This window comes from Littorina saxatilis, linkage group LG8 (genome assembly GCF_037325665.1).
Source record: "Littorina saxatilis isolate snail1 linkage group LG8, US_GU_Lsax_2.0, whole genome shotgun sequence".
Classification (NCBI taxonomy): domain Eukaryota; kingdom Metazoa; phylum Mollusca; class Gastropoda; order Littorinimorpha; family Littorinidae; genus Littorina; species Littorina saxatilis.
In genome coordinates this window covers 66,322,769-66,349,042 of record NC_090252.1, presented here as the reverse complement: position 1 = coordinate 66,349,042, position 26,274 = coordinate 66,322,769, and the positions used below count along the sequence as shown (strand labels likewise).

The window sequence follows — 26,274 nt, the reverse complement described above, 5'->3', positions numbered from 1 at the left end:
TTTAAAGTAACAAAAATTGAATCGTACACATGCCAAAGTTAAGCGTGCTCGTCTGAATTATTGTGCAATATCGCTTAATTGATTGTGCAGGCAGTAATTCAGCTAATGTATGAGCTGTTTTTATCTTGACAAGTCCACCTCAAGCAGTTTCACAAGACTACGCAGGCAAGTTGCAATACACAATGTGTTGGTACTCCTTGGACAAGTTCCACACGTTACAATGAATACCTTCCTGTCTCGCTGGTACTGTCATTTCAAATGTGTTTGTAAAAATTGTGGTACCTTTTGTTTAATTTGCCAGAATCGGCCTGTCTTTTTTGTGTTCACAAGTCAATGTCCGTCACTGAAATCGACCTGATAGCTTTCCTGAAGTGGAGCGCAAAGCGGGTTGGCTCATTTAAGAGCAGGCCGAATAGTGCACATGACTGTGCAATTACACAAAATCGGAAACATGGCAAAGCAAAAACCATGAGCTAATGCACACATGCATCTAATCATAACACGTGAGTTACTATTGTTGAGTTATGAAATCCTTACTTTTTTTCTCTCATCAATGAGCTTGTGTATATGATGAAACAACTTGACTTGTTTTCTTTTTCCTTTCCTTTTGTTTTTATTTACCCCCATGGGATTTCTTGAATAAATCCTTTTCCTTTAATTTTATCTTATTTTATACACTGAACATGATCGCTTACATGAGAAAGAATATACGTTTTTATCCTACACACGTCAGAGAGACAACTCATGAGATAACAATATCGTTCAAACAACACGTGTGTATATGTGACCCTCCACCACGAAATGAGTCGCATGTCACCTCGCGCGGTTCTGTCTGATAACAGTGTGAGGGTCACCTTAGTCACAGGCTTATAATTCAAACAGTTTTTGCTCTTTTCTAAAACGGTTTTCGCCACTGGATAGAGCATAAAAAAACTCTTTAGGAAAATGTAAAAATATGAAAATCATGCAAAGGTGACATGCGACTCATTCCGTGGTGGAGGGTCACATATGACAAGCAAGTCTGATTTCTCACTTCTTATGATGCCAAAGTCACCAAGGCAAACGTCATAATGGAAACACTTTTGCCCTGCTGTTTACCCTGGAATAGTTTTGTTTAACTAACACGTCACGCTACACTTTCTAAAGTGACGTTTATTTTGCTTTGAGGTGAACGATTGCACTAGGCTTTGGAAGAGATCAAGGTTCCAAAAGAAGCGTCTTCAATTTGTACGCCTCGATTGTGGGACGTTTTGAGTCAAATGTACGTAAGTACAGTATGTAGAATAAACAGAATACTGCATGGCTTGCTGTGTAGTACCACATTTACATTCATTGCTTTTTACAAATATTAAAAAGCTCCCTTTTGCTCGCAGTTGAATATTTGAAAAAAGCAACTAAACCTGGTACAACACAGCAAGCCATGTAGTATTCTCTATACAGACAAAGTATAATCGATTTGCGTGTTTTGTTAAGTCGTCGATCGCTTGGGCTTATTTAGGTTGCATGGCGAGGGTAGAGTAGAATGCAAGTTCATCTTGGTTGGGAGAGCTCAGGACACAGTACAGCTGGTTGGAATGGTGTGGACTGTCCCCTTCGCCACACATGACCCTACCATCAGTGTTGGTGGCTGGCCTCACTCCGCCTTGATCAGGTGTACCTGTCCCTGGACTGCCGAGTTCTTCTGCTGCAGAATATATATGAAATATAATATAGAATATAACACAACATATAATATAAAATATAATATAACAAATAATATAAAACATAATATAAAACATAATATAAAATATAAACATTTTGCTCTGAGTTATAAAATGTGGGTTAATTCGTAAACGTTTACTTGAAAAAACAGCACACTCAAAACCTTTGATTTAATATTGTGCAAGTTTGATTAATGTTGAGCCTGATTGGCCAAGAAGAACAGGTGCCTCTTGTTTGGATAGTTATCATTCTTGTGTTCACTCTAACTGCAATGAAAATATAGCAAGAAACAACAGAAAGCTGGAATAGACAGAAAGTACAATGTACATTCAAAACACAACAAAAAAGAACAGGAATAAAAACAACAAATATAACATACACAAGAAACAGAAAATGAGAAAGAAAGAAGGAAAAGAGAACAAAACAAAGGACAAATAAAATAAAACGATGTGAAAAAGTCAAGAAAAGCAACATATACAAACATTACATTATTAGCCACAGTGCAAAGGCTTAAGGTACCAATTATTCCTACGTTACTGTGTACTTTAACAAAGTCACACTTTAAAAAATGTAAAAATAAGTATAAACCATCTGCAGAGTAAGGGCATGATGTTCGTACAAATTTCAACAAAAACTCACCACTAAATAGTGTAAGGTGTAGTAATGAAAAGTTTGATATTGATTTGAAATTATACAGAGATTTCTTTGAGAAAATGAATTGAGTATACATATATATATATATATATATATATATATATATATATATATATATATATATATATATATATATATATATATATATTTATAGTATATGTTGTAATAATATATATATTTTGATTTGTTTCTCTCGATCTAGTCAGTTCGTCTTTATATCAACATTATTTGTTTCCCTAGATTGTATGTAGAAGGTGTTGTATTTGTCCTGTTTGTATGTTCTACGTTCAGAAGTTGTTAGTGTTACTGATACTATTGTCAAAGGATTGTATATGATTTTGTGAGTATGTATAAACAAAATCAAAATTTTTTTTAAAAAAACTCACCATCTCCATCTTTGGTTTCTCCACGGCGCTGTCTTTTCCTCCTGACGCAAATAACCGTTGTGACGACAAGGACGATAAGTAGTAAGGCTCCTGCTCCTCCTCCCGCGATAGTGAGAAGTGTTGTAAAACTAAGACCTCCCTTGCTGCCCTGTGCTAAACCCACTGTCAACAAACAAACACATAGACAATTTCTCAATCATAACAGTGATGCTATTTTTCTGAACTCATTTATTCTATTCAAAAGGCGCATTGCTTCCTGTTTGTGAACAAGCACATTCTCAAACACAGCCCCAAAAATATTAACAGCTATTGTGTTTTCAGCGTAGCAATAGGGTCCGATATTTAGACGAGACAAGTATAATGCCGACGAGTCGAAGACGAGTCGCATTATACTTGTTCGAGTCTAAATATCGGACCCTATTGCTACGCTGAAAACACAATAGCGATTATATAGCTGTTATGACCTTGATTTGTTGTTCCAAACTTACAAAATGACAGTTTTTGCGTCGATGCGTTGATCTCAGGTTTTGATAGCAGACAAACTTCTTACGCGCAACATGTTCGCGCAGACATGCACACCGCTACACGCTTTCTGACTTTGTAAGAAAAACTGACTCCAAGTGCATTCGACTTCACAACACAGTTGTTGAAACAGCCTTTTAAGTTGTCAGTGTATGCTGTTGTCGATAGAAACATCGCCGTGGTACAGATAGGTGAACCGGAATCATGCGTCGGCCATTTTTCTCAATATGCTTTTGGATATTGAGTAAAATGGCCGACTTCTGCCGCATTATGCTTTGATGATCGGAAGAGACCATCCAATCACAGCCCCCGAATTCCCCCACGTGTTCATCAGAATAGCTATATATAATTATATATACCGATGTTATTTTCTCATCTATTCTATTTAATAGGTGCCTTGCTTCCTGTGCATATTTCTGTTGAACCCACTGTAAACAAACAAACACAAATCCTTAAACATAGTATGAACCTATAATTTAGCAAAGTTCTGAATACAAATCCTCTGTTTAAGGGAGCCATAAGACGAATCAACAGTAAAAGGATCTGCAAAACAGTTTTGTTGTCAATTTCATATTCATACGCTCGAAGAGTTGGTGTATGTGAATGCATGGGTGTGTGTATGTGTGTGTGTGTGTGTGTGTGTGTGTGTGTGTGTGTGTGTGTGTGTGTGTGTGTGTGTGTGTGTATGTGTGTGTGTGTGTGTGTGTGTGTGTGTGTGTGTGTGTGTGTGTGCATGCGTTCGTTTGTGTGTAATACCTGTCTGGTTGACCTCGAAGACAAAGATCAACTGTCCAAGTCCATTAGAGATGGTCAAATTGTAGGTACCAAGGAACTCTTCAGAAACCTTGTCAGGCAGAATACTGCACACCACCAGTTGATCCACGGCTTTCTCTCTGACGCAAGCTGTTGTAAATAAGCCATCAAGACCTCGTCCGTCCCCTTGAGCGGTGGCGTTACCCCGGTAAGAATATTCAAACGTTAGTGGAACAGGGTTGGCAATGAGAAAAACCTTGAGTCCCGCACTTGTTAATTCTGGTGGGCTGTCAGCTCCTTGAGAAGTATTGTAGTTGCGAGGACCGCCTGGAAAACACAAGAATCGTGATGAGATTTCAGTTTTGTAATACAAAGAAATAAGCTCGCAAGCTCAGAACAACATTGTTATTAGTTCATTATACTGAATGGTAAAGACGATATGCTAGTCACGTTACAAATTAAACGTATGTAGGAGTGTAAGAAGTAAACTCAATCTCAGTGATGGGTTTAGTAGAAAATAAGGAAACAGTACACTTTAACAGGGGTGTTCTGTGTCCTTATTTTCTACTAAACCAATCACAGACATTGACTTTACTTCTTACACTCCTTCTTACGTTTAATGTTTAAAGTGTGCAATTGAATGCAACCGTTTCATTGAAAGTAAAATCTGGCTGTACAGGACTTTGAAACCAAATGCAAGCGATGCTGACTCACAAGTCACATTCAGCAGAACTGTCGCCACATCTGGATCAGGGAAAGTGTTGTCAGCCACACAGAGATAGGTTCCGGTGTCTTCGCATCTTGCGGCTTGCAGGCTGTAGGCAACGGTAGTGATGTGGTTCCCAGCCTGGGTGTTGTTAGTTGACTGACTTGGAGGGAAGGAGGTGTTGTTGCCTGCGTTGCGAAGAGTCAGCTGAGCAGACGGCCTGCCGGCATCAGCTATGCAGATAAAGGCAATCGGGGGCTTGTCCTCTTCCCGCACTGTCAGCTCTGTCCTGTTGTTCACGGTAAAGCTGGTCACTTTGGCCTTGACTAAACAAAATGGTAACATAATTATCTTTAAACAATTAAAACAAAAACATCATTCTAAGCTTAGTGGTCACAGTGTAGTCATTATTAATTGTCTGATTTGAATTTTGCTTGTTAACTTTTAAGGATCAATGATCACGGTTATAGTAAATGCCTGTTTTTTTCTGCAGTTTAGGATTTTGCAAACTTATCTTTCGTGTTGTTTGATCTTTTCCAAGATTTCAGAAACAAATCCTTCTTCTTTTTTAAAAAATCTGAGTGGGACATGTTTGGTAAAGTATTTTTATCGGTTACACCAACGTAAATCTGGTACATTGATTCAAGAAATAGTGTCTACTCTACAAATTACTCAGCCAACCTATTGATTTACCCCCCACCCACCCCTCTGTTTTTTGTGTGCGACAAGATGATGAACATGATTGTGTTAATGGAAAGGACTGTGGCTGAAGACTATCTTATGCTTAGGTACACAGCTTAACTGCCTTTTCATGTCTCGTGACAATTATTTCTGCACACTTATTCAGTTTCAAAGCCAAAACAACACGTATTTTTAACAAGGATGGAATACGAGTCGAAAAGAAATGTTTCCACGGTTTTCTTGGTACTTGAACAAAAGCCTTTTTTTTCCTTGTGCAACAAGTGGAGTTCACACTCAATCCCAATCCAGCATTTTCTGCACCTCACCAATAAATTCAAAACAGTACAACACAACATAACACAACACACCACGACATGAACAAACTTACATTCCAGAAGGAACTTCCCGACTGCGCGCAAGGAGTACATGTCAGGTTGTGGACTCCATTCCGCCGAACAGGCGCAATTCATGGGTATGTTGGTCGCATTCGACGTGCTAACGACGAGAGAGCTGGATACAGAATTGGTGTTCTTGACGGAAGCTCCACCATCAATTATGGGATGGATGCATCGAAAGTTGACGGATGAGACAAGAGGTTTTCCTCCCGACACCGTGCAAGTGAGGCTGTCGCCCGCGGACATGACGTCTGTGGCGGAACCACGTGATATAACTGGTGGTGTTGTTGGTGGATCTGAAATAAAGTACGTGAACTATTTAACAATGAAAAGGTGACAGTTTTATTTTCAGCAATCGTTATTGAGTTTGACTGGAATGAAATTCAATTATTGAGTGTTTCTGTCTAACTGTTGGTTGAGGTGTACGCTGTCTATATTTCTCTTTGTGTCTTTCTGTCTATTTCTCACTCTCTCCCTCTTTCTCCCTCTCTCTCTCTCTCTCTGTCATTGTCTATGTCTCTGTCTCTCTGTCTGTCTGTCTGTCTCTCTCTCTCTCTCTCTCTCTCTCTCTCTCTCTCTCTCTCTCTCTTTCTCTCTCTCGCTGTCCCTCAGCAATGCATTATAGGAAGTAAATCGCACTAAGATGGTGCATTTTTGAGTAAAATAAATGACAAATATGCACATGGTATAACTTCTGGCAGGTAGATTCACCTGAGTCGTTCGAAAACATACCACTACAGCATGTATCGAAACTCATTATTTTAAGTACCGTTATGAGCAACAACAAAAAACAGCTGTTCTGTTAATGAGGAATAGGCACCTAGTGTGGAAAAGGTTGTAAGTTCTGTAAGATGTACGTACAATTCAAGTCAAGCCTGTAGCTAGCAGTGAGCGTCGTTCCTGTATGAATGTTTGTGGCTGTGCAAAGCAATTGTGACCCGTCATCTTCAATCCTGGGTACAAACGTGCATGTGTTTGTGCCAGAAGTACAATTGGACGATGGCCAGTTGTAGAGAATTGTTTTATCGGCGCCTGTAACCATACAGGTCAAGGTCAGGCTCTTAGTTCCGTCGATAATGAAACCCGTAGGTCCCACGATGTGTGCTAGTGCCGTTGAGACTTCAGCTGCAATATGTAGAGCATATATATATAGATATATATATATATTACATGGTTTGCTGCGTAATACCAGGTTTACCACAGTTTCTTGTTTTTGATATTGACATTCGAAATTTTTAAAAATATAAAATAAAAGAAGGAAAGGTCACCGCCAGGAAGTGCATGTGCATTGACCACTTCAACTCATTTACATGATATATACACACGTGTAAGAATATAGTTTACTTTTTAAATGGGCGGTCTCTCTCACGGATGTAGGACAACAAAATCGTCCAATATTGGTTGCGGTGGGGGTTACCATGTAATGGCAAAAACTTACCTTGATGAAGTATGGTAAGAGAAGCCATAGTCCAGGCAACACAAAAACGCAACAGCAGTGCCATTCTGCTATTGCACTGTCGAAACTAGAAACATAACTGTAAAGATTTTTGTTTTTATAATATAATTATGTTGCACCTCTAACGTCGGTGGTTTCGCTTTGTTTGTACCTTAAGTGGCTAATTCAGACGTTGACGGCTTCAGGAAACAAATAGATTGCCATCCTTGATGTCAAAGAGAGAGAGAGAGAGAGGGGGGGAGAGAGAGATAGAGAGAGAGAGAGAGAGAGAGAGAGAGAGAGAGAAAGAGAGAGAGAGAGAGAGTTAATGTTGATATCCATTTTATTGAAATGTCTGGTATGATTTGCCAAAAAAAAATAGCATATCATAAATAACTCATATTCAGCATACTAGTGTGTGGTCGAGAACAGATGAAGTTTGTCATGCTTGGATGAAAGGATGTAATACCATTAACTGTACACTCTTAAAAAAATACCTAATTGTAATTGACTGTTTTTATCAAGCAAACTTTAAAAATAAATTCATTTGTGTGAATTAGACCGGAAAACACAGAGGAAAAAGCAACTTCCACTGTTATTCAGAAATACAGCTATAATCTTTGAGTGGTTGTTTGTTGGAAGTATATTTCTCAAAAAAGGACCAAGAAGGCACAAGTGGTCTTTTTACGATTTGTCAATCTCTGCCGTGTACTATGAGCGGTTCAGCCCTGCGAATCACCCACACACTCAACCACACACACAGACTTATACACAAACGCACACACACACACACACACACACACACACACACACACACACACATGCACACACACACATACACACACACACACACACATCAACAAGGAGAAACATGGACCACAGTTTAATATTTCCAAAAAGAAAGCCACCAATGAATTCATCACATGTTTAGAACACCGACACAAGACAGACGATGGACCTTCTTGACTGTCACGACCTCAAACAGCATGTAGACGCTCCCACACGCAAAACACACATCATTGACTGGATTGTCACCCATGAGTCCACTGACCTGGTGTACGACATCCTGCTGAATGACTACCTCAGATCCGATCACTCTGCAGTTTTGTTCTCTCTTAAAATGGCCAAACCATCCAAACAGAAAAAGCGCGTAGTCCGCCGTAACCTCAAAGAAGTTAACACTGACACATTTCGCGCAGAAGCAGCCCGCCGACTGCTTGATTCTCCGGTATCCTCAGACCCTGTACGTCATTACGACTCCACTCTCAGCACACTTCTTGATGAACATGCGCCCACAAAAACCAAACTCATCGTAGATAGGCCTTCTGCACCCTGGATCACAGCTGAAGTTAAGTATGCAAAACAGTTGCGTCGCCGAGCAGAGAGGAAGTCGCGAACCTCAAAGCTGGTAGTTGACAGACAGATTTACAACAAGCAAAAGGAACATGTTCAGACACTCATCGCAGACGCCAAACAGTCGCACTACAGCACCAAAATCTGTGAAACAACCTCTGCCAAAACACTCTTCTCCACAATGAATGACCTTCTTGGCTGCTCTTCTGCTTCTCCCTTGCCCAACAACATCGACCCCTCCAAACTGTCGCAAGCTTTCTCTGATTACTTCCATAACAAGATCCAAACCATCCGTGACAAACTAGACAAAATCCCACACCAAAACTCTGAAACTCCTCCTGCATTTACAGGCACTCCCTTCACACACTTTCAGCCTCTCACTCTCACTGACCTGGAGAAAGTCCTCAAAGAAATGACCTTGAAAACCTGTGACCTTGACCCTCTTCCCACACAACTCTACTCTGACTGTCTTCCTGAACTCCTCCCTTCTATTCTCAAAATCATCAACACTTCTCTGCAAACAGGCACTGTCCCCAACTCCTTTAAGACTGCTATTGTCAAACCTCTACTGAAGAAACCATCGCTTGACCCAAACACCCTCAGCAACTACCGCCCTGTCTCAAACCTTTCCTTCATCTCCAAACTCCTTGAAAGAGTCGTCCTGAAACAACTCAACTCTCACCTTCTTTGCAACAATCTTCTCTCTCCGCTTCAATCTGCCTATCGTCCTCACCACTCCACCGAAACTGCCCTTCTCAAAATCACTAATGATCTCCTCCTTGCCACTGACCAAGCTGAAATCTCTGCCGTCGCTCTACTTGATCTATCAGCGGCCTTTGACACAGTCGACCACAACATCCTCCTTCAACGCCTTCAGCACACCTTTGGTATCCATAGCACAGCTCTTTCTTGGTTCTCTTCTTATCTTACCGACCGCTACCAGACTGTTTCGATTGACAAACTGAACTCTGACCCCATCAGGCTTGAGTGCGGAGTCCCTCAGGGCTCAGTCCTTGGGCCTGTACTATTTACTCTCTACACTCAACCTCTTGACCACATCCTTGACCGACACAACGTTCTCCACCACTCTTTTGCCGACGACTCTCAACTTCACAACAGCTCTTCCCCTGACCAGTCTGAATCTCTTCTTTCCTCTATCTCTGACACTATCACTGACGTGCAGAATTGGATGACAGAAAACAAACTTCAGCTCAATAGCAACAAAACTGAAGCTATCCTAATAGGCACTACATCCAAACTCTCCAAAGCCACCTCCGACTCTCTTCAACTCTCTGACTCTTCTGTCCCTCTGTCTTCTGCTGTCAAAATCCTCGGAGTCACTCTAGACAACACCCTTTCCATGAAACAACACATCTCTTCTGTCTCTCGCACCTGCTACTTCCAACTCCGCCGCATCGCCACTATCCGCAAGTACCTCACCACAGATGCTACCGCCAAACTGGTCACTTCCACCATTCTCTCACGTCTTGACTATTGTAACTCTCTCTTGGCGGGTCTTCCCTCTTCTTCTATCTCTCGTCTCCAACGCATTCAAAATAGCTCTGCCCGTCTCGTCTTACGAAAGAAAAAGAGAGATCACATCACCCCCCTCCTAAATCAGCTCCACTGGTTGCCCGTTCCTGCCCGTATCATCTACAAAATCAACACTCTCACCTACAAATGCCTCCATGGTCTCGCCCCTGCCTATCTCTCCGACTCTCTCTCTCTCTCTCTCTGTCCCTTCACGAGCACTCAGATCATCTGCCGACTCCCTTAAGCTCAACATCCCCCACACCAAACTCAAAACAGCAGGTCAACGCTCATTTTCTTTCCAAGCACCTAGCCAATGGAACACACTACCTCTCCCCCTTCGTCAACAACAGTCCCTCGAATCATTCAAATCTGCACTCAAGACATTCCTTTTTTCCAAATAATCCATGCATTCTACACTGCCCACCACATCCCACCCTGAATAACTGTACATATTTTAATGGTTAATGGTGTGTGTGTGTGCTAGTGACTTTAAGTCTCCGTGTGTGTGAATGAGTGTATGTGCGCCCTGAGTCGCCTGTTGGTGAGATATGTGCGCGTCATAAATATTCGTATTATTATTATTATTACTATTAAACAATTGCACACATGTGACTAATGTTGCTAAATTGGGTATCACAATTAACAATATTGCATCTGACTGTACTTCACAAAGCTCACCATTATAAACTTATTTTTTTAGAAACGTTTGCTACAACATTTTCCTCTTAATTCCTGTTTCTAACCATTCAATATAGAGTGCAGTTTTGGGATCATGTTGTTGAAAATGAATTAAAAAAACCACAAAATTGACCGTTTGATTTGTGTCAAAATAAAACGAGGCATTTACATTACGTCGACCCAGTAGTCTTGTTAGTAGACACACTGAAATTAAAACACACACTTACAGCTAATGAACTTTCTAAAAAAAATGTCAACGAAACTTGCATGCAATATGTTGACCAGGCAATCAGGTTGTTGAATAAATCAGTGATCATAAAATAAATGCATGAAAAATTCTGCTGATGTGCCAGCTGCCTGGTCGGATTGATTGAAATTGAGATTTTCATTGTAATTCTAACCAATCCAACCCCAGCGGCTGGCACCAACCACTTTGGTAATGTTAAGTTGTATATCCACCCAGGTGTTTGATCGATTTTCATACAGCAGAGAGTTGTTTTCTGGAGACGTATGAATTGTTTTTTGTTCGTCTTTTGTTTTGATAAAGGACGCTTTTCCTGTATAGAAAGGCATTATCACGCCTATGGTCCATTTTGGGGGGTTCTGCTCGAGAATCAAAATGTTGTTAAACAGTTTACAGTTTGTGTGTTGTTAAGAATAAAAACTTTTCTTGTTATGTTCATTACTACTCCAATTTGTTTTATTTATTTTGCCACTCTCAGTCATTTCATTTGTACTTCATTTGCCTCAATACTTTGCGATGGAGTACTGGCCTCGTTTCAGTCTACTGTTCATATCAAGCAAACACTTACTGTTGTCTTTTTACTGGCAATTTATCAGATCTTTACTGTACAAAAACAGGTTTTGCCTTCTTACTGATTAGAGATGCAACCTGTTGTTTACATCATTGACTTAAAATCAGCTGGACATGAAATGCAACATTTATCTACTACACTTTTTTTAAGAACAAATTCACCATATATTTATCCCCAATGTGACATAATTTTGTTTTCCGTACCGTTCCCATACTTCTTCTTCTTCTTCTGCGTTCGTGGGCTGAAACTCGTGTTTTGCATGAGTGGAAATTTACGTGTATGACCGTTTTTACCCCGCCATTTAGGCAGCCATACACCGCTTTCGGAGGAAACATGCTGGGTATTTTTTGTGTTTCTATAACCCTCCGAACTCTGACATGGATTACAGGATCTTTATCGTGCGCACTTGGTCTTGTGCTTGCGTGTACACACGGGGGTGTTCGGACACCGAGGAGAGTCTGCACACAAAGTTGACTCTGAGAAATAAATCTCTCGCCGAACGTGGGGACGAACTCACGCTGACAGCGGCCAACTGGATACAAATCCAGCGCGCTACCGACTGAGCTACATCCCCGCCCATTCCCATACAATATCCAATATAACATGTTGGGTCCACTCACTTGCACAATAAATTCATAATGGCGACTGAATTCTATTGAGAATATTATTCCAGAGTTCAGGTTGGAGAATTCTGAATCAAAAGATCTTACAACAATATCATATTTCTGGCTTTAAAAGGGATATGGCACAATGACGTTACTAACACACAAAAAAGCGTTGTCTTTGATCATATTCACTCTTTTCTCTCAAATGTACTACTAAAAGCAATAACAACAGCAGTAATAACATTCACTCTTGAATTGCCTCTTTCTCTTCAGACCTCAAAGTGATGTACAAAAAATGAATATAATGAACAGTAGCAGTGACAGTGGGGTGTTTAACTATAAGATAAATCATATTATTCGAAGATACAGATTTGTATTAAATTGCATATAACTTTCTATAAATGATCGACATCAAACACGAGAGGACGGATGGTGCACAGATACACAGTAATACTGACAAAGCTGTTAGGAATAATTTGAAAACGTTAAATACTGCATACAGGTAACACCCCAAACTGACCAAAATCACATTCCCACATCATAGTTTGTTTGTTTGTTTGTTCGTTCATGGGCTGAAACTCCCACGGCTTTTACGTGTATGACCGTTTTTACTCCGCCATTTAGGCAGCCATACGCCGCTTTCGGAGGAAGCATGCTGGGTATTTTCGTGTTTCTATAACCCACCGAACTCTGACATGGCTTACAGGATCTTTTTCGTGTGCACTTGGTCTAGTGCTTGCGTGTACACACGGGGGTGTTCGGACACCGAGGAGAGTCTGCACACAAAGTTGACTCTGAGAAATAAATCTCTCGCCGAACGTGGGGACGAACTCACGCTGACAGCGGCCAACTGGATACAAATCCAGCGCGCTACCGACTGAGCTACATCCCCGCCCCCCACATCATAGTAAAGTCAGTAGGTGGAATAAAACAGAAGCTATAGAACAAATATGATTTCAAACATTTCAAGTGGACGGACATGCAAATAATTAAAAATAAAAACAAAAATAAATAACTCAGTGATGCCTTGACTTTTTAATATCACATTTACTACCCCGGATACTGATCAAAGGCATTGCACTAGTGCGGCTGGGCGGAGTACACTGGTATAAAAAGCGTTATATAAATGCACTGGAGAAAAGAATCTGCATTTTATTGAATGCAATGAGTATACTTGAAAAAGCACAAAAAAATAAAATCTCATCTTTCGATCCACGCTCTGAACTGAAGTGTTCCACTTTTGAACACATACATAATAGACGAATTCCGAAAATGTTTTGTTGAGTTTGTTTGGGTTCTGGGGAGTGAATACCCTTGGATTTAGTGAGACAAACTTACAACGGGCCAATCACTCTTTTACAACCCATACACATGCACCTGACAGGGTTATTTCTGGGTGGCCGAGTGGTAACGCACTTGCGCTCGGAAGCGAGAGGTTGCGAGTTCGACCCTGGGTCAGGGCGTTAGCAATTTTCTCCCCCCTTTCCTAACCTAGGTGGTGGGTTCAAGTGTTAGTCTTTCGGATGAGACGAAAAACCGAGGTCCCTTCGTGTACACTACATTGGGGTGTGCACGTTAAAGATCCCACGATTGACAAAAGGGTCTTTCCTGGCAAAAATGTATAGGCATAGATAAAAATGGCCACCAAAATACCCGTGTGACTTGGAATAATAGGCCGTGAAAAGTAGGATATGCGCCGAAATGGCTGCGATCTGCTGGCCGATGTGAATGCGCGATGTATTGTGTAAAAAAAAGTCCATCTCACATGGCATAAATAAATCCCTTGAATATGTGCGCGATATAAATTGCATTAAAAAAATAAATAATAAAAAATAAATTAAAAAAATGCCCTGCGCTTAGAACTGTTCCCACGGAATACGCGCGATATAAGCCTCATGTTGATTGATTGATTGATTTCTGTACAGTCTATTCTACTTTCAAACTGTGCACACATGGTAAACTCTAGTGTTTATTTGAACGTTTATCCTGTGTGCTACTTTTGCTAGTAGAAATGTGTCCTATTCAAAACTGGTTACGGAAGTGTGTTGAAATGTACAACACTTCAATTTGGAGTGCATGCACTCTTTATAAAGTTCAACCGGCCATGAAGCAAGAGACGATGGGAAGTATGTCTAGGATGATTTCACGCAGCCACGAACAGCAGTAGTGGTAGCAAGAGGTACCCTGCAATGTGACCACCTGAGAGTTTGTGATCGCTGGCAGCGCTCGTTACTGAAATAGTAAATCTTACGGTAAAATAACCTGTTATATCAAAAAGAAGTTGAACAAGGACAGGAAGCAACAAGCAGAAGAAGAAAAAGAAGAAGAAGAAGAAGAAAACCAGCAGAAGAAGAAGAAGAAGAAGAAGAAGAAGAAGAAGAAGAAGAAGAAGAAGAAGAAGAAGAAGAAGAAGAAGAAGGAGGAGGACGCGGAGGCAGTGGGGGAAACCAACAGAGGCATGAACATCAGTAAAACACTAACCGTATAAACGTCAATAAAAAGAGAAACAGCAGCGTTTAACATTACCTTTATCATCGTCAACTTTATCATGATCCCTATCATCATCATCTTATTAAACAATATGTTAATTACAAAAAAGATAAATGACATGGAATAGAGTAATTGAAGTGCAAGACTTAATGACTCAATGACAGAATAAGCAAAATAATTAATTGAATGATGAATCAACATAACATATACCTGAACTTAATTGTGTTTACTGGGGATGCGCAAAAACAGACCAAACAAATTGTCGTTTTTGAATTCCTAACTGTGCAAAATAGAGATTCTGATATCTCAACATTCGTACTAATGAGATTGCTTGCACTACAAAAGGGAGGTATATATGTGAGAATTATTTTTACTTAAGCTCTGATTAGTTCCACTTATAAAATCAAAAAAAACACCTACCGGCAAGGTTAATCTTGTACGTTCCGGTACCACTCGTCTCCAGAACTCCACTCGTCGCTGTACAAAACACTAAACTGCCATTGTCTTTCAGCTCTGGCTTGAACGTGCATTTGGTAGTTTTCATGCAATTGGGTTTGTTTGGCCAGCCATACAGCGGAGTGGGATTGACGTTCTTCGCTGTGCATGTTAAGGTCAGATCCTTCGTCCCATCGGTAGTAAAGGAGGGTGGCCCCTCGAGCACAGTGTCGTTGTCCGAAGGTCCATCTTGAAAAAATAAAAATATAGAAGTACACACACACACACACCACACACATACGAGTACAGACTCATGCACGCGCGCGCGCACACGCACACATACATACACACACACGCACACAGAGTAAGCATAGAAGGTAATTTCGTATTACAATGTAATTTCTTACATGTAGGTCTACCTCCCTTAACTCTTTAAGTTATCACAGCTCATGACGTTTCGCTATAGAATACTAACATTAGTAATATTAATAATAATAAAGAGGATATTTTTATGGCGCAAATTCGAAAACAGTTCTGAGCGCCCGACAAAAACATACATAAATATATTATTTTGTGCACAATTCCAAATCAAAAAATAATACGCATCGAAGTATGCTTATAAACTTGACAAAGTTTCAACACACATAATTCCAAGTGTCAATAATTATACACATCGAAATAAACTAAGACAATTTCATAAAAAGATTAAACAATACACCCTGCATGCAATATCTATACCTCAGATTAGAGAAAATAGTTTACTGACAAGCAACTTGCAGTGTGTAGAGTGTTGTTTCATTGTTCATTCCTGGTGTCTGCTTCAGACAGGTGTAGATTGTACCATTCTGGGCACGCCTTACATTAGGCACTAGCAGGTTAGGCCCGCTGGAATACCCAGGCCAGAAGAACTGTGAGTTTGTGGAGCCTTGAACTCCACATGTGCAGTTTAGAAGACTGCCCTCGGGTGTCATGCCATTGCTGCTGCAGTGAACCGTGGGTGACGTTGCTGTAACTAAGGAGATATTGAATACAGTAGTCTGGAGATAAAAAAACGAGAAATATTTACTATAAACCTGAATTCAGTTGGGTTAACGTATATTAATTACAGCTTATTCCCCCCTCTGCTTCTTTACCTCTGTAAACTTGTAGGGGTAGTTATTTTTCGATAATGACCCAGCAACCAAACAAATAACGACCCAGCAACAGCCTGAATCCTCGATAGTGCAATGGGTTGAGAGGTTGTTCTGTTTCGGTACTACTTTTTGCGACTGAAAAGTTCAGAACGCTCTAATGTACGAAGTATACATCTCTGGAGCAAACAATACAAACATACCGCATTTAAATTAACAACTACAGGCCTGAACACATGAATCTCCATATAAAATCCATGAGTTCGGTTGTTTTCTGAATCTCATCTGCCGTGGCTCAAGCCGTTCATCACAAGCAATTTCCCAAGGCAAGTAACTCATACTTTGTCTAGCGACAAGAGTAGTTCCCCTTCTTTTCACTCAGTTCCTTCGACAACAGACTGCAATCCGACGGTCAGTTTTCAACAATATTTCATTTAATAAACAGATCACACGCAACCAAATGCACACATCTCATCAATTTAAACAACATAAAGGGGTTTCATACACTATTTTCCCCGGAAAACTGAACTTCATACAGTTTTTAACGTTGGAACACGGGTGCAAAAGTTCGTCTGCTAGTCCCATTTGACGAAAAAACATTACCCTAAGCGATACCAAAACATATACAGAACACACAATATCTGCCTTTGCCGCCACAGCAGAATAACAGCATACCTGTGTACTTGATTTTAGCCTAAAATAGGAAAACTGACAAGAAGTGTTAACAGAATGGAATGATTTGCACGGAACTATACAACCGCGCATTAATCGATCGCCTGCGCAGGTTGACTGGTTGAGAGAATAGGATTCGATCAAACTTTCGCAAAAAAACTCCTCTTTTCTTTGAATAACTGAAGAAAGGAGGAATAAAGAGGTTACACACCTCGTCTCAGTGATTATCAAAAATAATGGTCTCAGTTCGCGGTCATGAAAAAGCTCGCTAAAGCTCGCATTTTTCATGATCCGCTAACTTCGACCATTATTTTTGATAATCACTGAGACTCGGCATGTAACCTCTACATACTAGCACCAGCGCAACCTGTCTCGGTCTACATGTTTCGGCTAGCCAAGCCTCACTAGTCGTGCCAATGACTAAACCTAGGTTTGTATACATAGTGTTTACCTTTTAGTTTCAACCATAGAGATTAACTACATGTTTTACTACCGCTTCATGCGACTTGTTTGTTTTATAAACAAAAACACACTTCATCAAATAAAAGTACTACATAGCAAATTGATACAAAGCAACGAAGCAAAAATGGTCGTACACATCCATTTAAATATATATCTTGTTGCAACTAACTCTGTTTCACACATTTCTTGTTCATATTTTTAACAGTAATTATCTAATAATTTAACTCATAATTACGTATCGCAACTATGCTTTTTACACTACGAGTTATTACACTAAACGGTATTTGTTAATAAAACATGACATTTTACAGAGATTGAGACAGTCACTGCTGATAGTCGATCTGTGTTAAATTTCATATATTGGTCAAAAATTCAAACAATAATACATCCATGTATCGATATTTTTCAGTTAGAATTCCTTTTAGTTGTTACGACTGAACGAACACAAACAGGCACTCTTTTGAAGTCAAGGCTGGCCGGCTAAACATGAGTTTTGGTCGAACTCCGACATCCCATGGCTCAAAGAACGAGACTCCCATGTTCAATCGATGTATAATAACTTGTTCTGAATGTGAACAAAGTAACATACAACTTACCTGCACAAACAGTACAGATCACAGGACTTATGTATATACATGAAAACGTGGAAGCACATCTTGTTCTCAGATTAGATTGCTCTAGCCCAACCTCAGATTAAACAAGTCGCGTAAGGCGAAAATACAATATTTAGTCAAGTAGCTGTCGAACTCACAGAATGAAACTGAACGCAATGCCATTTTTCAGCAAGACCGTATACTCGTAGCATCGTCAGTCCACCGCTCATGGCAAAGGCAGTGAAATTGACAAGAAGAGCGGGGTAGTAGTTGCGCTAAGAAGGATAGCACGCTTTTCTGTCCTCTCTTTGTTTTAACTTTCTGAGCGTGTTTTTAATCCAAACATATCATATCTATATGTTTTTGGAATCAGGAACCGACAAGAAATAAGATGAAAGTGTTTTTAAATTGATTTCGACAATTTAATTTTGATAATAATTTTTATATATTTAATTTTCAGAGCTTGTTTTTAATCCGAATATAACATATTTATATGTTTTTGGAATCAGCAAATGATGGAGAATAAGATAAACGTAAATTTGGATCGTTTTATAAATTTTCATTTTTTTTTACAATTTTCAGATTTTTAATGACCAAAGTCATTAATTAATTTTTAAGCCACCAAGCTGAAATGCAATACCGAAGTCCGGGCTTTGTCGAAGATTACTTGACCAAAATTTCAACCAATTTGGTTGAAAAATGAGGGCGTGACAGTGCCGCCTCAACTTTCACGAAAAGCCGGATATGACGTCATCAAAGACATTTATCAAAAAATTTAAAAACAACGTTCGGGGATTTCATACCCAGGAACTCTCATGTCAAATTTCATAAAGATCGGTCCAGTAGTTTAGTCTGAATCGCTCTACACACACACACAGACACACACACACACACACACACACGCACACACACACACACACACTGTGTGTGTGTGTGTGTATATCTTGCTTCAGGGGAATACATTCATGCGATATATATATACTTCCATGTGATTGCTAGTATAGATAGGAAAGCAATATATACTGATATGTAAATAAATATCAATATTGAACATAATTCTTCTGCTCTAACTTTGATAAAATCATAAATTGTGGAAAGAGATTGAAGAACGTCAGAAACGTCAGTTGACATTTTGGGGCTATCAAGATGCCATTTCAGATTTACAAGACATCTCAATATTGACACGATCATGGATATTCAGACTGTTCACCAATCTCTCTGCCTCTATCTGTCTGTTTCTATCTCTCTCTGTCTCACTTTCTCTGCCTCTCTGTCCCCTTTAGTTCGTTTGTTTGATTTAAAGTTTCTTTGCTTGTCTGTTGTTTTGTCTGTCTTTCTGTTTGTCTGTCGGTTTGGTTTGCTTATAATAACTATTTAACTAAATGATGTTTGTAATGTGTTTTAGATGCAATAAGGACAGGTTGTAAGAATAGGCCGTGCCTAACATCTCTATATTTGTGTATTAAAGATAAGTTAGTGACTCTCTCTCTCTCTCTCTCTCTCTCTCTCTCTCTCTCTCTCTCTCTCTCTCTCTCTCTCTCTCTCTCTCTCTCTGTCTCTCTGTCTCTCTCTGCAGGTGCCAGACGCGCCAAGACGTGTCTCACTTGCTCTGGATAGAAACAGGATTTTCTTTGTTCATCATGTGACTTTTGTGCTAAAAAAGTGCATTGGCGGATAGCTAATGTAACTGGCTACAGGATGAACATCTTCATTTTGATGAGAAGTGTCTATTGTTGACGGTAGGAGTATCAAAGTTTCATTTCATTTCTCCGACTTCATTGTTCTACGATGTGTAGCAGCGCCACGCTAAGCGCTTATCGTGGGTGATTTATGAGCGTCGGCCATGTGACTAATGTCTGTTCGGCCGTGTACGGCCGAGGAACTATGGCGCGCCGTGTAGCCACTCAGTGTGATTCTTATCTTGGCGTGTCTTGTGTTATTACCATGGTTCCACTGACCCCTGCTTAGACTACCTCCCGGCACGGTTCGTTGTTTTAGTGTTGATGCAGTATGTGTACTACGTGAGTGTTTTAACGTCGCCGTGTCGACATGGCTGAATCCAAACTTATGCCTTGCTTGGACCCCTGCTTGTAAAGCTTTTCCCAACGCCGAAATGAAACTGAGCTCCATTATTCCCGCCCGAGGACGCCACAACCTCAACAATACCATCAACCCATCAAACAGAACTCTTGAAATTGTGTGCAAGAGACTCGGGGTTACCTTCATCGACAACCGCAGCAGCTTCCTGACCCAGAACGGCGCTCCCCGTAAGGCGCTGTACAGAGATGCCATCCACCACAGCGCCGCCGGTACCGCCCAGCTGGCCTGCAACTTAAAGGGAGAAAGCCCTGCTGCCACCAACAGCTACCACCACAGCCTGCAACCCGAGCGCCAGTATCAACACCAGCCTGATCGCCAGTCTATGCACCAGTCATCCAGACAGCCACCCAGTCAATCATTCCGTCAGTCTCGGCAGTTTTGGTCGGGTGCAGATGCGTCCTCCCATCCTCCATCCTACCCTACCAACACATACCCACCCCCTCCTGGTGATCACCCCCACTTCCCTCCCCTAGCCAGCAGGCGTCCATCTACAGGCCCCAACCCCCCACATCTCATCCCACCAGCCTATGCTTTCCCCCACCAAGCACGAGGGTCTGGAGACCTGACTGCCCTCAGGGGCCTGTTGATAACAGGACTGGTCAGCGCACAACACAGTGGTCTGCCAACATGATACCCTCCCACTTCGCCCCCCATGCTTCGCAGCGGGACGGACCGCCCCCCCCCCCCCCCCCCCCAAGCACTCGACCTATCCAGGCCATCAATGATGGCTGAGTGCTCCAACCGTGATGTACCCTTCTATCCGCCACTACACCCACACGTGGTGCAACTGCTAAATGTGATGGCTAGTCAGTTGTCGACTCGCCAGTAATTACACAGTGTGTGTGTGTGTGTGTGTGTGTGTGTGTGTGTGTGTGTGTGTGTGTGTGTGTGTGTGTACGTGTGTGTGTATGTGTGTTTTTGTGTGTGCATGTGTGTGTGTGTGTGTGTGTGTGTGTGTGTTTTCTGTCATGTTGGTGTATGTATGTGTGTGTGTATGCAATCCTGTTCCTGAAATTTCGTAACCAAACGCCGGGGTTACCACGCGAGAAAAGCAACATTTATAGTACTGAGACTCTGCTTCAGTTCCAAGGAGTGAATAGTGTATTCGCTCTTTTTTTACTGCTGTGAAGTTATACAGTGGTGTAAACAGTGACGACTCTTTGATGTGCAGTCTATGTACAGATATGTGTGTGTGAACATATGGAGCTTCCTTCGGTTGTGTGTCAGTAACGAGCCGTGAAGCAAAACTGTTTTGAAGTGACTAGATATATACAGACTTTCCTCAAATCGAAAACTGACTGACTTGAAGTGATTCACGATACGGACTCTCCTTTTGAGACTAAAAGAGTATGAGTGAACGGGCGTAAAGCTCTATAGCTTTGAGTTAGGGTATATCTTCTGCGCCTTCTTGCAACAAGGACTTATTTTTTATTTTTTTTACAGTAGATATTGCTGAATACGCTTATCTTTTTTAACAGTAGATATTGCTGACTACGCTGATCTTGATTTGCAAAGAACACTCTGCAGGTTCAACATTGTTTTGGTAACAGACTTTTGTAGGCAATAAGTATGCCCAAGGAAAGTGCGTTATCTGATCTCCGCCTTGCTCACTTAAATGTGTATCACTTGCGTAACAAAACCGCGGACATATGTGTACTGTTGAATCAGGGCAAACAACCGTTACATATATTAGGCATAAGCGAGACGAGACTTGATTCGAATGTTTCTGATGACTTTCTGAATGTACCCCATTACTCTATATTCAGGCGTGACAGTGTGAGACCGCAGCAAACTGGCCTCGCCGCCTATGTACACGAATCGTTAGTTAATTACACTCACCGTAGACCTGATTTGGAAGCTGAGAATGTTGAGTGCCTGTGGCTTGAAATCAAAATTAATAAGTCTACCCCTCTGCTCGTGGGTTTCCTGTATAGGAACCCTGCTGCATTGTCAAACTGGACAGATGATTTTATCAACCTAATGGACAGTATCAAGAGCCAAAATAAGCCTATATTAATATTAGGCGACTTCAATATCGATTTGCATAAACCACAGACAGCTTGGTGCACAACTTTGTCCCTAGTTGGCCTTCAACAACTAGTTGAAACGTCAACAAGAATAACTGCATCAACAGCGACATTAATTGACCATATATACACGGATAACAAAACAATGGTTTCGAATGTTAATGTGGTTAATTCTGGCATTAGTGATCATTACGTGACTTGCTGCTCATGGAACTATATAATCCCAAAATGTCATAAAAAAGGACACACAACCATCGAATATCGGAGCTTTAAAAAATTTCACGAGTCTAAGTTTTTCATGGACTTATCTTCAGCTCCGTTCCATGATGTGTTTAATTGTACTGAGGCTGAGGAGGCGCTTAATTGTTTCTCACGTATACTCTACCCGATTGTTGACAAACATGCCCCTCTGAGGCAACACCGAGTAAAATCCCCTACATTACCACCATGGCTTACTCCTGAGATTGTAGAAGCTATGGCACTACGAGATTTTTTTAAGGAAAATCAAAGGAAATCAGAATTTAAAGCACAACGCAATAGAGTTACCGAGTTAGTACGCCAGGCAAAAAGTAATCATTTTCATAAATTGGTTGAAGACAAAAAAGATGTTGCCACGCTTTGGCAAGCCATAAATGAAGTGTTAGGTAAATCCCAGAGAAGAAATAGCAGATTAAATAGCGCCATTTCTCCTGACAAATTCAATGAGCACTTTCTGTGTTTGGCTGATCGATTGAAACAATCTAAAAATGTAAATGAAGAAGTCGAGGGTGGGGACACCCTGTTGTTTAGACTAAAAGAATTTTGTAGTCATAAATTGAAATCACAAGATTCATTCTCTATCCCAACTATTGCCGTACATGAAGTTGGAAAATTTATAGAAAACCTTCAGAATAATAAATCCATGGGGCCTGACAAATTCCCCCCGTCGTTGCTTAAATTAGCCCTACCGTACATAGTGGAATCCCTAACGTATGTGTTTAATCTTTGCATTGAACAAAATATTTTTCCTGATGCATTTAAAACGGCAAAGGTCGTTCCACTTCCTAAAAATAAAGATGTGTCTGACCCTAATAACTTCAGGCCAATTTCATTGCTTCCTATTTTATCAAAGCCTTTAGAGAAGCACATCCAGAAGAATCTTCTGAACTACATGGAAAGGTACAAATTATTTCACAACTTTCAATCTGGGTTTCGTCCGAAACATTCCTGTAGTACAGCTCTTTCATCACTATGTGATAACTGGCTATCGGCAATTAATCGTTCGGACATATCAGGGGCTGTATTTCTTGATTTTAAGAAAGCTTTTGATCTTGTAGATCACACATTACTTTTACATAAACTCGCATTGAACGTGAACAATCCCGCAACGTGTTCATTCTTTAAATCATATCTTGTCAACAGAACACAGTATGTTTCTATAAACGGTAAAACATCTCCCAAAGGATGTTTAAAGAGTGGAGTCCCCCAGGGGTCAGTTTTAGGGCCTATCTTGTTTTGTGTATTCATTAATGACCTCCCCCTTCATGTATCTAATTCCAAAGTTAAAACGGAATTTTTTGCAGATGATTCGACGCTTCACACAAGCTGTAGGACTGTTCAAGAAATTGAAATTTCCTTACAGTCTAGTCTGAATGAAGTCAATAGTTGGTGTAACAAGAATTGTATGATAGTGCACCCAGGAAAGACAAAAAGCATGATTATTACAACAAGACAAAAACACCAGTCACGACCTCTTAAGTTAAATCTTTCTCTGGAATCACAACCTGTTCAGCAGGTAACGGAACATCGTGTTTTGGGTGTGATAGTCGATCAAGAATTAAAATGGCAATCTCATGTACATTATATTTGTCAAAAAGTATCCAAGAATTTGTTTCTGCTATCAAAGTTAAAGCAATATGTCGATATCGCAACACTAAAACTATTTTATCATGCCCACATCTTATCCCATATTAATTACGCATCAACTCTTTGGGATGGCGTCTCTGATATTCACATGAAAAAATTAAACTCTCTACATCGTCGGGCAGCTAAAATCATGGTAAATGGTCCACAATTATCAGCTGATTTGAAGTTAAAGAATCTAAACTACCTGCCGCTAGTTAAACAGTTACAGTTTAATAAGACTGTAATGATGTATAAAGTATATCATGGCGAAGTGCCCATCTATATTCAGGACCTATTTCACAGAGTCACCGAAAGGTACGGGTCTATCAATTTTCTACCACCAATACCCAGGATTGATTTGTTCAAAACTAGTCAAGCCTTCTCTGGCGCTATGGTGTGGAACTCCATTCCGTCTGTAATAAGATCATTAACCTCACTAAAGAGTTTTAAACAAGCTCTGCATAATCATTTTATGTCTACCTAGATGGCTATACTAGTCTTAACACGTGCAAGTAGCTGTCAACAATTGGCAAAGCTTTATGAATTACACAAATATGTTCTTTATTATATGTATTATGTGGAATTTATGTTGCGATTTTCCATCATCACTTCATCATCATCATCATCATCATCATCATCATCATCATCATCATCATTATCATTTACACCATATAATCATTATTAGCATTAGTGTAAACGTTGGTATCGTGTGAATTTTACCGTCGATCACTTTCCATGTGTTAACATGTTGCATGTTTCGCTTTCGATTTGTATGTTGCTTACTTTGCCATTTTATTGTTTATGTTTATTTGCTTGTTTGCTTACTTGTCGATTGTTTGCTGGTTCGTTCGTTTACTTTGTTTATTTGTCATGTTGCTTTACTTGTTTATCATTTATTAGATATTTGTATTAGAAGTAAGGACCGGTTGTAAGAAAAGGCGTCGCCTTAAACCTCTATCCTTGAAAAATAAAGTTCCATCATCTCTCTCTCTCTCTCTCTCTCTCTCTCTCTCTCTCTCTCTCTCTCTCTCTCTCTCTCTCTCTCTCTCTCTCTCTCTCTCTCTTTCTCTCTCTCTCTCTCTCTCCCCACCTAACCTGCCCCAACGAACACTTTTCCTGTGAAATCTGGGTGAAGAAAAGTTTCGTGAATGGACTCTTTCAGACTTAAAGTAGAAACTTCAACAAAGTTTCTGAAAAAAATAATGTTTATGTCAGGCACAGTCATTCAACTCAAGTGTTGTAGCGACTTGCAGATATTTTATTTGCTACTTGAATAAAGCGTCCATCCAGGCGCTATAAGGTTTGACGTTTTAAGAGCTCGTACTTGACAAAAATCGAATCCTTTGTTGACAGTCTCCCGCTCTATACAAAATTAATAATACCTTCAGTCAAGGTTATCGCTTGAGGAATGTTGTTGTTGTGCACGCATGTCACCATGGGATATGTCGTCAGCGTGGCACTCTCGTTTTTCCAAAAGCCTCTCATGATTTATTATTTATAAGTGTTGACGTGTTTAAAATGGTTTAGCTTTTTTCAGAAATCGGAGCTGGAGATATTTTGCAATTCAAGGACGTTCTACTCATACGCTTGGTATGAGCTATATATAGGACGACAAGGCCTATTTTAGCTATTTTGTGAAGAGCTGGTTCGCTGGCACGAGGGTATGAGTAGGGGGATAATTGGCAAGGTTTACATAGGTTAAATGAGTATGTCTGCCTGCCTGTGTTTGAGATACATAAATTATGTACGGTTATATTTTTTGGCTTGTTTTTTGTTTTGTTTATTTGTTTCAAATCAGACATACGTCTCTTGTCTATGGTATAACTAGAATACCTCAGAGAAACGTCCGGATAAATGCCTAACTTGACTGGCGTAGTATCACGAAGGTTTCAAAATAACGCTTCCGTCCTTGTAAATACAACTGTTAAACATAAGCAATAATGTTTACATATGTGTAAGATATGTTTTACTTACCTCCTTGTACCAAGATCCCTGGCATAGCTATCCACAATATCAACCAGAACTTCAGATCCTCCATTCCTCCTGCAAAGTGTTTCACTTAGTATCGTCACTTTGTTTTTCCACTCTAACGGGAGGAAAAAAGCTACGAGCTATCGACCGATTGTTCTACGAGCGAGTTCTGGAAAACGACATGCCAGACGCAGCCTATAATAAATGCATCTACTGGTAATATTCTTTTCTCAGAAAGATGATTTTCCAATCTTGCTCATACGAAAACTAATCTATTCATATCTGTTTACATT

At 40.3% G+C, this 26,274-nt stretch overlaps 1 protein-coding gene across 3 annotated transcripts; it reads right to left on the bottom strand.

The window, feature by feature from the left end:
- Positions 1 to 26,274, bottom strand: LOC138974201 (hemicentin-1-like). 3 transcript variants are annotated; one of them, XM_070346914.1, is made up of 9 exons: positions 25,985 to 26,274; positions 15,909 to 16,154; positions 15,128 to 15,391; positions 6,660 to 6,923; positions 5,792 to 6,094; positions 4,731 to 5,048; positions 4,020 to 4,343; positions 2,742 to 2,903; positions 1 to 1,681 (listed from the first exon to the last, which is right to left on the bottom strand). In XM_070346914.1, exons 1-9 carry the CDS (start codon positions 26,046 to 26,048, stop codon positions 1,491 to 1,493), a joined length of 2,136 nt encoding a protein of 711 aa, XP_070203015.1. In that variant the 5' UTR covers positions 26,049 to 26,274; the 3' UTR covers positions 1 to 1,490. The 3 variants fall into 3 exon arrangements, with proteins under 3 accessions (XP_070203015.1, XP_070203014.1, XP_070203016.1); XM_070346913.1 differs by having other exon boundaries at positions 1 to 1,684; positions 25,985 to 26,272; XM_070346915.1 differs by lacking the exon at positions 25,985 to 26,274 and adding an exon at positions 18,003 to 18,098 and having other exon boundaries at positions 1 to 1,684.

Bases quoted from the DNA above. Each gene is read 5' to 3' on its own strand.
- LOC138974201 (XM_070346913.1), bottom strand. From the start codon at position 26,048: ATGGAGGATCTGAAGTTCTGGTTGATATTGTGGATAGCTATGCCAGGG. The intron at 16,155-25,984 runs GTAAGTAAAACA...ATATCTCCTTAG, and splicing joins AGGGATCTTGGTACAAGGAG to TTACAGCAACGTCACCCACG. The intron at 15,392-15,908 runs GTCAGTAAACTA...TATTTTTTCAAG, and splicing joins CTACACACTGCAAGTTGCTT to ATGGACCTTCGGACAACGAC.